The 12,930-nt window shown below is 44.5% G+C and overlaps 1 protein-coding gene across 4 annotated transcripts in view; it reads left to right on the top strand.

Moving 5' to 3' along the window:
* The first annotated feature begins 2,266 nt into the window (after positions 1 to 2,266).
* The window catches only part of CORO2B (coronin 2B), a 125,330-nt gene continuing 114,666 nt past the window's right edge, over positions 2,267 to 12,930 (top strand). For 3 of the 4 annotated variants that reach the window (XR_010921272.1, XM_067555505.1, XM_067555502.1), the window contains exon 1: positions 2,267 to 2,366. Coding sequence is in view for 2 of the 4 variants with exons in the window: in XM_067555505.1 (XP_067411606.1) it covers positions 2,352 to 2,366 (15 nt within the window). In the remaining 2 variants the exon portion in view is untranslated. The remainder of the gene's footprint in view (positions 2,367 to 12,930) is intronic. The other variant, XM_067555504.1, reaches the window with a different exon arrangement.

Genomic DNA, 12,930 nt, shown 5'->3' with positions numbered 1-12,930 from the left:
ATCCCCTTTAAAATCAGCTGAGTGTCTTATCAATGCACTAGACACACATTCAGAAGGCAATGTACCCAAGTGGTTAGTCATACCGCTAGTCACGACTGTTGCAACTCTGTGAATGCACAAAGACCCCCAGCCGAGATCAGGCCTCTCTGAGCTGGTTTCCGCACACACATGGATAAAGCTAGCTCTTGAATTTTGAGCAAGGAACTGTGAAGTGGCATAACAAGGATGCTTGCTCATTCTAGTAGAACAGATCAGTGCTGGAGGAGGCAGATAAGAACATGATGGAGGGCTTTTTAAAGGGCTCCAGTCTGGTCTTTCCTTTGACGGCCCACATTTGGTTTGGATCTCAGGCAAATGTTCCCAGTTAGCTGAGGAAAGTCAAATATTCCAACCCTGGCCCCGACTCTTTCTCTAGCTTTGTCTCGCGCTCAGTCTGCTGAAGCCCTCTGCCTTGCTACAATGATTGTCCTAAATGTCTCTAAATATATGCAGAAGCCTTACCCATCAGAGGAGTGCGTTTTTCCTACGCTGCACCAGCTGCTCATTGTACCGTGTTGTAAATGGGAGGGCAGGTGGACTCCTTTGCTAACTCTCGTGGGAGGAAAACGCAGTGGTGTGATTTCCCCCTGGTGTCTAACAATCCCCGCTCCCTCCAGCAAATGAGGGGGTTGGTACGTGTGCAAATCAGGCCACACAGTTCTGCCTCGGATGGACTTGCGTGGATGCACGCGCTTTGCAGGAATCGTCCAGGTAACTCCGTGCCCTTTGCCCCTGGGACTCCTGGATTCTAATCTGAGAGTCTCTTCTTTACACTGCAGGAGCAGCCTCACAAGGCTGTCCTGGGAATCCTCCCAGCTCAATGGGAGAGAGGCGCCTGAATACCTTTGAGGATGGAGGCCAAAACCTACTTCACCTTCCTCTCTTATGACTGTATGAGAACAAACACTAATGAGGGGTCACCTGACTCTCCAAAACTATCCTGCAGACTCTGGAATGCTGCACAGGAGGTGTCTGGCTCTTTGTATGATCTTCGCAAACAAGCCTTTTTGTTGGCTGAGTGACCGTAGCGCCGAACATAAGCCTGTCTCCTATTGATCACTGTGAGCACTACAGAAATCACAATTTAAGGGTGATTCGGGAGAACTGAGGTTGCTGCTTTCCTGCATTTGTGTTCTGAATCAAATCTATGTAGCAAAAAAAGGGATGTCTTAAAGGTAGGCGTGGCAGAAGTCAGGGTTTTTATCGATAGGATTTTGAGAGATGCTCTAGATATTTTTTAAGCACTTGTAAATTTTCATTGATTTAAATTTTCAGAGTTGTGCAACATTCTGGGGCAGTCAGACAATAATTACTTAATGGCAGTAGATGTTGAGATTCAAAAAGTTCAAGGTTTTTAACGGTTAAAACACACACACATTGTCAACATGGCATGTCGAAATCGACAAAGTAAATACCTTTAAACCACACTCTAAGTTCTCAGGCAGTGTTTTCCTTACTTTGCCTAGCTGTGACTTGGATTATTATTGATGTAAATATTCTTTAGTTGGTTTGTGTGTGTGTGTGTGTGTGTGTGTATAGTGAAATTGGCATTTACTGATGAAAAATTGAATCCTTCCATGCCTGTTATAGGCCATAATAATACAACCCTGGCATTTAATCAATTGCATTAATAACTAAATGGCGACGTGACTTCCTTTGACTCCGTTTCGTGCGTCCATGGAATGTCCTTTAATTACTGTCCCCTACATTTATTCAGAAGGGGCCCGTTGCCGCAGTATCTGAGCGCTGCAGGGGTGGGCATGCAATGAGCCGGACACTCTGGCCCTGTGATGAATAAGTTAAGCAGGTGCCTTCCCAGCTCCTGTCCCCTGGCCCGGGGAAGTCTGTAGCTCGTCACAGAGTTTTGAAACAGGGCCTTTTCTCCTGGAGGCTGCCTGGCACTGCTTCCCCTGGTTTGCCTGCACTGCGATCAATCGCTGCTTATTTTTCCCACCCCTGCAGTTTCCTTGGTTATCCCCCCCCATTATTTCTCTCTCTTCCTGTCTGTTCCTGCAGAGAAGGAGGTTCCCTCCATCCACTGACCCTGCACACACTGACATCACGGCTGCTGCCATCCATCCCCTGCAAGGACAGCTTCATCCGCTCGCCGGGGAGGGAGGGAGGGAGGCGGCGAAGGCGGAGGGGGGTGGATCCCTGGCTCTTCTGTAACCACTGACGCCGATCCCTCTGCAGGGGGAAAAAAAAAACCCAGCAGCAGCAGCAGCAGCAGCAGCAGCTTCGCTCGGGCAAACCTCCCTGCCCGGCTCACGCCTGCTGCTGGGGAGCGCGCTCACCTGGCCCCGGCTTCCTGCATGACTGTCACCAAGGTAAGGCGCTGCCGGGGGGCGCTAGCCCGGCGCTCGGCGCTGCAGGGCGGTGCGGGGCGGTGCCGGGCGCTCCCGGCTGCGGCTGCCTGGCTGGAGCCCTGCCTGCCCGGCGCAGCGCCCGGCTGGACGCACGGGGCCGGGGAGGCTCAGCCCGGCGGCAGAGGAGCCGCTTCGCACTTGCAACGCCCGAGATCGCTTGGTCGGCCCGCGGGCTGCGGGTCGTGCTGCATTTTTAACCCTGCGCGGGCTGGCGGGGGGGTCGTTTGCTTTCCAGCAGCCTAGCGCCTCCCATGGCCTCGGCTCCTCTTTTCCCTTCCCGGCTCCAGGACAGGGGCCGAGAGCCCGGCAGATCCCTCGGGGCCGGGCGAGCAGAGAAGGGGGCCGCAGAAAGCCCTCGGTGGGGCAACTCCGTCTGCACCCCCCTGCCCCGGCCGGCCCCGGGCGCCCCGGCAGGCGCCGCGCAGGGGGCTACAGGTGGGCGCCAGGCTGGTGGCCGGGGAGCCAGCCCGCGGGCGGGGGGAGCCGGGGGTTATGGACCGGGCCGCTGTACATCAGGATGTGATCGGGAAAGGCTGTGCAGTGGGACCGGCTCACCCTCTGCCTGCATCTCCGCAGGGAACAGCAAACCCCTTCTGCTGAGAGCAGCAGGGAAGTGCCAGGTGCAGCAGATTAATTTTCTCCCCTGTAAAGCTGGCTCAGCTTTCCAGTCTTCTGTGGAGCTGTTGTGCTTTCGGGTCTCCCCTTGGCCAGACAGTGCGGGCTGTGGTTTCCCACATGACTCTTACTGCTCCCCAGAGACCAGGAGAGCCGTGGGGGGACTCCACTTCCATGTCTGCGTGCAAGTACCTTCACTCTCTTATCCCAGCCACCCAAGCACTTTTAGTTCCCATTTGCCTTGGTCTGTGGGCCTGGGGTTGAGGAACTATATATACACATAGGATTTAGTTTTTGTAGGGAGGGTTCATCCAGCTCCTGCGGTTGCTTTGTGTCAAAATCAACTTTCTGTGTCCAGTGTTGTCAGCACAGGTCGCCTTAAGGCCCTGACTCCATACGTCGCACACGTTAGCAGGCCAAAGACCTACTGGGCCCAGCGTTGCCAGCTCACTCCTTCTCTTTGATCTGTAGGGTTCAGGGAGCTGACGCACCACTGTCTAAAGAAACAGAAATCCTGTGCAGTGAAAAGTCTTCGCAGCTACCCAAAAGGCAGATTGTAATCAGTTGTACAAAGAGCCGGCCTTTCATGATTGGGGGGGAAGGAAGCACACTGGAAAGTGCAGAGGCATGTTGAAGGGGTTGTCCCTACAGGGTGTTGCTAGTTGGAATCATGCTACACGTTCTGCTTCATGGTATTGGTTTGTGCTCCATTCAGTAGAAGGATGTAATATAGCAGAATGTTTCGAGGCATTCCCCTGCGCCTGGAAAATCAGGATACAGTTAATGCAAAGACTGACACTCCTGAGGTACAAGTGCACAACTGGGCTTGCGGCAAGGGGGTGGGGAATAATTGCTACTTCAGGCTGTGTTAACTTGAGTTGCCGATCTCTATTTGACAAGCCAAAGACTCTAGACAGCAAGGAGGCAACAAACACGGTTCAGATCAACATTTGTTTAACGGCCGAGGAATGAGCTGACTTCTTTACGGTGCGTGGGCAGGTGTCAGAGGCCAAGCGAAGCTGTTGCCCTTTGCTCCATTTGTGCAATGCAGGTTAGTGGAGCGTGGCTTTGAATTAATGAAAGGCAAGGGCAATGACCAGGCTTCCTGAAGGCTGCTGGTTTTCTGCATGTGGAACAGAAGCAAAAGGGAATGAAAGATGGGGTGACTTGTATGTGGCTGAGAGCGCTGTCTGTGGTTCACTGAGGTCTTATTGTTACTGTTGCATCCTGCCAGAAGCTGCTTCCTACTTTTCATGCAGAATGTTCTTGACCTTTCTATTCAGAGAGATGGCATTGCAGATGGGTTTTATTTCTACAGCAGAAAGGTATTTGCAGACATACAGAGCTCCTGGCCCAAAAAGCTTACAGTCGAAATCAGAGACTAAACACCACTCCCAGTACTGACGTGTGCCTAGATGCACTAGATTAGACAGACCAAGTCACTTTCTCTTAATGTAACAGGAGAGTTATCTACTGAGAACTAACTATTCTTCCAAACTTACAGTACTGCCAACTTTTGCATGCGTTTTTTTGTAAGTCTCGCAGTAGATAGTGTGATTCTTAAAGTCCCTGCTCCTGGAGTCAGATGAATATGTCAGCATCTTAACTTTCATTCAGAACAAAAAAAGGACATCTCTAGCCCTCATGGCTGCAGAGATATGAACCTAAAAGTTAAGTAAAAAGAACTCCACACTTACTATTTCTGAAAATGTCTACATTTTTAAGCAAGGTCATGTTTTGCGGGGGGAGGCCTGAATAATGATTTTTGAATGCTTGGAATTGGCAAAACAGATTCAGTCACAACTGAGTGGAGTGAAGGCCTTCTTGTATGTGTGTTCCCCAGAGAACAAAACTTCCAGGGCCATAGATGGGGCACTCCTTTGATTATTTCCATTTAAAAAAAATTGGTAAACTAGAAGTAAAAGTAAAATACTATGATACAGCAGCCATTCTGGTGCTTTTAAATTAAGTATGTTCCATATCTGATTTGGGGATTTGTTGTTGTTTTTTCCCCCCTTCCGTAACTTGTGTCCCTATAACATGAAGGTTTATAATTTAAACAAAGGAAAATTCCCAACTACCGCCCGAAACCTGCCATCAGATTGGCACATGGAACTTTCCATACAGATCCCATGGCAGGAACTCCATGCTCAAAGCTGCTACAATTATTTCAGTATTAGGCACATCCAGCTACTCTGATACTCTACAGGTGTCTTTGGATAAGAAGCTGCTCCAGTCAGGAGCTCTGAAGGGTGGCAAAGTGTGCGTGTGGAACCTTTTTCACCAAAATATGCAGACTTGGGCTGACCAAACCATTTTGCGGCTTTGTATGGATTTTTGCCAGATTGTTTTGGTTTAAAAAAAGAAATCTAAAAAGCACTAAATGTGGTGTTCTGACATTTTCAGAACAAAATGTCTGGATTTTTTTTCAATGAAAAATACTTTTAAAATTTACTTCAACTCTATTTTTTTTTAAATGAAAGATTTTTTTAAAAGCTCAAAACCAGAAGACATTTTGTCACAAATTTTTCAACTTTTCAGCTTGCTGAATTTTTTTTTAAATTCATTGTCTGTCCGTCCCCTCCCCACCCCAACAACTTCTTTTCAGAACTGCCATTGAACTGAAAAATTAATTATTTGCCCAGCTCTAGCACAGAGCTGGATTTTACCCATGCTGTGTGTGCCATGAATGCACTATTGGTGTTTCTCAATATTGCATGGTGCACATTACTGAGCCAGTCCAGGAATCATTAGCACAGTGGCACGATGCATGATGAGACTTCCTGTGTTTGTTTTTAAAAGCACTTGCTTTTCATTAAAAAAACTAACACAAAGACTAAGCTAACAACCAAACAGGAAAGTCCCTGTAAACTAACTCTCATTCACACTCTCGCTCCCTCTGCATGGATGCATATTGCCCTCTAACAAAGATACAAAGTCTGTAACTGGCACTACAGCAGGTGACCATGTTCTGTAAGGATGTCCTCTCGATATCTGCCAAGCTCCTTATGCTTCTTGCAGGAAAGAGAGAATGCGATGGAACGGTGTATGTCCGTGGTCCTGGGAGTGCTTCTCTTCAAGTCAATCAGCACTTCGAGCTTTCAGGAGTTAGTGGGAGCCTGTCCCCCTGGAGAAGGCCTGGGTTGTTTTCCTTACCACTCAAAGACATGTGTTCGAACAGTTCCACATGAAAGGAGGGACTGTTCACACAGCACAGTTTGAGTGGTGTTGATTAATTGTGAATCTAGTCCATTCCAGTCTCTGTCAGCTGGACGGACAGTAGCTGTGATGTGAGGACTCAGGTGGGTGTTGGCCCTGGTGGGCTGAGAAGGCTCCTGGAGTATCATGGACATGGACAGGGAGAATAAGCTATGGAAAATAGCTCCTATACATTCTTAAGCATTGTCCTCTGTCGGACTGACAGGTGTTCAGCATAGGGGTTGGTATGCTGTCCTTGTCAGTCAGGCAGAGTACGCTACAGGATGCTTTTGTGCTAAATCAGAAGGGGTAATCCTTCTCTTAAAGGTAGGCTGTGTACCATGTGGTGTGACTATTGGGAAGCCGGATCTCCTTGTCTACCAGCATCGAGCCCAGCATTTTCAAACTTGAGTGCCTAAAGTTAGGCACCTACATCAAAGCTACCTGATGCTGAGTCCTCACAGCCCCCAGTGACGGAAGAGACAGCCATTGCTGCATTCCCTTAACTTCATCATCTCTTAAAATCAGGATATTTTTAATTTGGTGCCTGAATGTGGCCCAGTGAGCCAGATTTCCAGAGGTCTTGGGTGCCTAAATACTTGTGAAAAGCTGACCCTAAGTGCCCAACTTCAACATCGTCTGAAAATGCAGGCCAAAGTTTCCAAAATATATGTGAGGAACTAACTATTTTAATGCTAGGGGTTTTTTCTGGTGTGGTGTTTGTTAAATCTTAAGACCAAATACTGAAGGGCTCTTGGATGTGTTAGATGAGCATGAAATGCTTTTGTTATAGGGCAGGTGTGTGCGTGCTTGTGTCAGTGTGCAGTGTCTGAAACAAGTTGGATGGTCGGCCTTGTCAGAAACAACCCTCTTTCCTTCCCACAAACGGACTGTCTCACAGCTTGAGACTCATCCTGCATGTCGAATTTCTGGCCAATGAGAACTTGGTCAAATTATAACCAGGGAAGGGAAAAACTGATTCAAATGTAGAGAGAAGATCCCCACCCAACTATCTATCCCAAACGCCAAATAAACCTTTTTGGCGCTTGGAAAACCTTCCATCTCTCTCCCACCTGCATTATTCCCCTTTCCCCTGCCCCACTTACCACCATATTGGAAATTCCAGCTGAAAATGTTCAGCTGGTTCCAACTGGCAATGCGGCTTTGGAACACAAAATTATGGTCCTCGTGGTTCCTCTTTCTCCAGTAGAATCCACCAAAGACCAGTAGAAATCGAGGGAGATCAGCTGGAGGATTCTAAAGGCAACTACAACAATTTAACCAAGGGATGAGTCTCTGCCTTTCTGGATCCAGCCAGGCCAACAACACGACTTGCAAATATATCAATAGCAAGGCTTTGCTTAGGGTATTTTCAGCCCAGTTCTGGGAACTTAAGGGGTTTGTAAAAGTTTTTGACCCACATCTTGAACCTCTGATGTTTGCCCATCACTAAAGTGTGAATTTTAGACCCCTGTTTGTGAAGGGCTCATAACTTAGTGAGTGTTTCATAGAAGCACAAACTGACCTTTAAATATTGCCTTTTTGGGGATGTTGCCTAGTGCTACAGTAATAAGATTAAATAAAGGAAAATGAGTGCAAATTAAAACATGCTGGACAAATTCTTCCCTGGTGTAACCCCACGGAGGGCCAATGATACGACAAATCTTATAAATTGGTTTTGAGTATTGTTATCTTTAAGACTTTGGCACTTACCACGCTCTATATTTTTCCAAAGTACGTTACAAATATTAAATAGCAACTTTGAGAATGCTGTTTCACTTGCTTTTAAAAAAGACTTAACAGACTGCTGTGTAATGGGTTCCTTCTGAAGTTTTTAACCTGGAGGGTCCCACCAGCTGTATTTGTACTGGGAGGCGCTTCCCTCACTTCACACAACTTGACAGTTTCACCTTCTAAAAAAAGAATTAACTTAATCTTTTAAAAAAGTCATTAAGTGAGAACTTTAATCCAGCCGGGTTCTTTGCTTTGAAGTTTGAGGTCTGAATATTAAAGCAAGTAATTAACATAAATGTCCATAATCTTCAACTGTCTTCCCTGACTCCCTAATATGTTGCATTGATTTTACAACACATAAATCTGTGACAGCAGGAATTACATACTGAAGGAACAAATGGGATCATCATCTGCCCAGTCTGACCGGTTACTCTTCACACACAGGCCCAGTCCTCTTGGATTCAGCAATGTGAACAAGCATACTCCTGGGAAGGAGGTTATGTCCAGGAAGCAGGTTAGATTCAGCCTGAATCCACCACAGCCAAACCATTGTGCACCAAGGAGCAGGCAGAAAAATTATTCCTCTTGGTCTGGGTCAAGACTAAGGCTTGGTCCACACTTACCCAGTGATTCGGCGGCAGTCGACTTGCGTAACTCCCGTCAACTGCAGAGTAGCTTGCAGAGAAGCTTCCGTAACTCCCGTCGACTGCTGTACTTCCGTTCTGCCCAGTATCTTCACTGCACTGCGCCGACGCTATGCCACTTGAAGCGGTTTTAGGACATCGACTTCCTGATTGATTGAGTGGGTCTACACTGACTGCTCAGTCGATCCAGATAAGTAGATCTGACGGCGGCGACTTTGTCGCCGTCATTGTAGACATGCCCTAAGAGGTATATGCACCACGCCATGTTGTCCAGTTATACACGCGCATATCACAAGTGCCACCTATCTGGTCTCAACGATTATTCTGGCTAAATCTTCCCTTGTGTGGAATTGGCCAGTCCCACAAGATAATGCTTTGGGAGAGTGAGCGTGTGGCTGACGGCTAGTCTGTCTGTGTTAATTCAGGAAGTAGCTTTCAAATAGATGGGGTAGGTTGAGCCATCCTTAATCTTCAGTTTTCAGCTGCTTGACTAGGAGCAAAATAGTAGCTGTGCATCAAAAATGGAACTGCCCCTTGCAGTCTTTCCCTGTGGATCTCATTTATATTGCACCCCATCTTGACAGATAAAGGGAAACTGAATACAGAACTAAAAATTAGCGGTTGCTTAGGTGCCAGTGATCAGGACTTTATTCTGCTTGCACACAATCAATATAATCAAGTCCAAACCACTAATGTAATAGTTGATGCTTTAAAAGGGTTAGTTTCACAAAGCTGAAAACAATGAGCTAGATAAGGTGGAAGGAAGAACTGGAACACACAGAGTGAACAACTGGGAACTGTTTAAGAACATTTTTTAAATGCCCCAAAAACCTTCTACAGGGAAGACTGCAGCAGTTAAAAATGAGCTAGGTTTGGAGTGGAGAGAGTGAAAGCAGGCAGAAATAGATATAAATATATATATATATATATCTTAAACAAATTGGAAAAAGGAGAAGTCGGAAGCAATGAATATAAATTAGAAGCTAGGAATTGTAGAAAACTGATAAGGGAAGCCAAAAAAAAAAAAAAAAAAAAAAACAATTTATAGCCAGCAGAGTTAAGGACAGTAAGAGGGAGTTTTAAGTACACTGAGAACAATAGGAATCCTAACAATAGTATTGGTCCCTTGCTAGATGGAAATTGTAGAACTGTCAATAATGCAGAAAAAGCAGAAGCGTTCAATGAATCTCTTCTGAATTCAGGGGAAAAGGCCAATAATGTATTCATAGAGGATAATTAGTTACTTTCCATTCTGACAGTAACTTGGGAGGATGTGTAGTAGCTGCTAAGTTAGACATTTTTTAAATCAGCAGGTCTATTTAGTCTGTATCCAAGGATCCTAAAATATCTGACAGAGGTGCTCTCTGGACAATTAATGGTGATTTTTCAATAAGTCTTGGAACACAGGGGAAGTTCCAGAGGATTGGAAGACAACTAGTATACTAGTATTTTAAAAGGGTAAACAGGATGACCCATGTCATTATAGGCCTGTCAGCCTGACATTGAACCCCAGGCAAAATAATGGAATAATTTATATGGGGCTTGATTAATAAAGAATTGAAGAAAGGTAATATAATTAATGCCAATTAAAATGGATTTATGGAAAATAGAACCTGTCAAACAAACTTGATACTTCTTATGAGATTATACATTTGATTGATAACGGTAATAGTGTGGATGTAATATAAGTAGACTTCTATTAGCTTTTGACTTGGTATCAGCTAACATTTTGATTTAAGAAAATAGACCATTACAAATTTAACCTGGCACATATTAAATGCATTCAACACTGGCCAACTGATTGGTCTCAAAATGACTTGCAAATGAGAATCATCATTGACCAGGTATGTTTCTAGTTGGGTCTCAGGATTAATGTTCTGGCTCCCATGTTATTTCACGTTTTTTATCGATGACCCAGAAAGCATAAAACCATCACTAATAAAGTTTGCAGATGACCAAACGGTTGGAGGAAGTGGGGACCAATTGAGGCAAGTCACTGATGCAGAGTGCTCTGTCTTGCTTGGTAGTCTGGTCACAAACAAACAATACGCCTTTTCATATGGACGAATGTAAAATCCTGGATCAAGGAACAAAGAATGTAGGCCGTAATCACAGGAGGAGGGAATCGATCCTGGGAAGCAGAGACTCTGTAAAGACTTAGGCGTCATGGTGAATAATTGGCTGAACAAAAGGGCTAATGTGATCCTTTGGTGTATAAACAAAGGAATCTTGAAGGAGTAGAGAGGTTATATTGCCTCTGAATTTGGCACTCGTGAAACTGGTACTGGAATACTGTATCCAGTTCTGGTGTCAACAATTCAAGAAGGGTGGCGCGAGATTGGAGAGGATTTGGGGAACATTCATGAGAATGATTAAAGGATTGGAAAACATGCCTTATTATGAGGGACTCAAGGCGCTTGATCTGTCTGGTTTATCGAAGAAAAGGTTAAAGGATGACTTGATCACAGTTTACAAGTCCCTACATGAAGAACAGATATCTGATAATAAAGGGCTCTGCAGTCTAGGAGACAAAGCCATAGCAAGATCCAATGGCTGGAAGCTGTAGCTAGACAGATTGAAACTCTAAAGCACAATTTTTTTTTAACAGTGAGGGTGATAAAACATGGGAACAATTTACCACAGGTTGTAGTGGATTCTCCATCACTGGAGAACTTTAAAGCAAACTGGATGTCTTCTTTTTTTTCCTCCTAAAAGATGTGCTCTAGTTCAAACAGGAATTAAGAGAAATCCCATGTCCTGTTTCATGCAAGAGGTCAGATCACAATGGTCCCTTCTGGCCTTACAAACTATGAATCAGTATTATGCATATTAAACTATGCCTTGTCTGAACTTCCTTTTTATCCAATGACTAGGTTTAAGAAGAAAAACAATCAAGTCCAAGATCTATTTTAGTAGCTCTTTATTGCATGTTAACCCAAAGGAGTCAAACCTGCTAAGTAAAAGGTAGGAGAGAATAACTTGCTGTAGTCTAATATGATCAAATACTAATTACAATTACAACCCACTTCTGATTAACTGGGATATAATGAAGTTATTCTGGTGGTAGGAACAGGAAATGATTTCTCTAAAAGAGAATTATACAATAGTTTGTAATCTAGTTAAATGCAGTTGTAGAGTGACTGGGGTAAATGATGATGATCTTATGGAAAATAAAATAGAAGAGGTGAGATGGGATTCAATTAGTAATGAATTAACGGACAAGAATATAATTAATGCCAGTCAACATGGTTTTATGGAAAATATGTCTTGTCAAACAAATTGATTCCAGTCTTTGAGATTACAAGTTTGGTGGATAAGGGTAACTGTAGCTGTAATAGACTTTTGTAAGATGCCTGACTTAGTGCTCTGTGACGTTCTGGTTATTGATCGTGTATAGTGCCTTCTCTAAAAGCACACATTGAACAGTTCACAAATTGGCTAACTGACATGTCAAAAAGTAGCTATCCATGGGAAATCCTCATCGAATGGGGGGAGGTTTTCTGTTGTCTAACTCTTTATTAAGGCACAATTACAATAAAACATTAGCCTACTACATCATGCATTAATTGTTCTGGATCAGTTTATACTCAAAAACCTGATGAAATATTTTGGCTTGCTGGCCAGGGAACCATTCTCCTGTGAGTATGCTAGAAAGGGTAACCATGTTTCTAAATACTTCTCCTCTTTTTGGTGCGTGTCTTCTGCACATACTTGTAATGGAGAAGCTTTCACACCAAGGACAGTCCATATTTTACTATACCACAATTCCATAGGAGGAGAGGGTCACATTTTTCCAATATGTGTAATACAGAATCTAGGTGCTAACAGTGAAAGAGAAACTAATTTGTTTTTCTGTTTAAAATGCCGATCCTTTACTGGAGCATTCAAGAGCAGCTCAGGGGATCTCTAGGAAGTTGGTATTTTGTCACAGATGGTTCTCTCTAATAATTTCCTCCCAATTTTTGCCCTGTTCCATGAATCTTAAATCTCATTTCCCTGCAGTATACCATTAAACAATTCATTTAAAACAGGAACCAAAGTTTACTTTAGAATTCCACAATACCCCAGGAAACCTCACAGGACCTGGATCTTTACTGGATTTTAAACTCTTAATAACCTTTTCGACTTCCTTTGCAGCAATTTGCCTATCGAGAGCTGCCACGTCATCCTCTGAGAGCCGAGGAGGTTTCATACTTCTCAAATGTTTATTTACAAGTTAGGAATTTAGATGTTCTGAGCCTACAGAATATGGGAAAAAATAGCAAACATTTCACAGATCTGTCTGCTGCCAGTTACTAAATCTCCCTTTTTATTTCTAATCAGCGTGATGACTG

The sequence above is a fragment of the Emydura macquarii genome, unplaced genomic scaffold (genome assembly GCF_026122565.2).
Source record: "Emydura macquarii macquarii isolate MOO-44397 ecotype Brisbane River unplaced genomic scaffold, CSIRO-AGI_Emac_v2 contig_1644, whole genome shotgun sequence".
Classification (NCBI taxonomy): domain Eukaryota; kingdom Metazoa; phylum Chordata; order Testudines; family Chelidae; genus Emydura; species Emydura macquarii.
The sequence above is the reverse complement of the archived record's forward strand: the minus strand, read 5'-3'. Positions and strand labels throughout refer to the sequence as shown.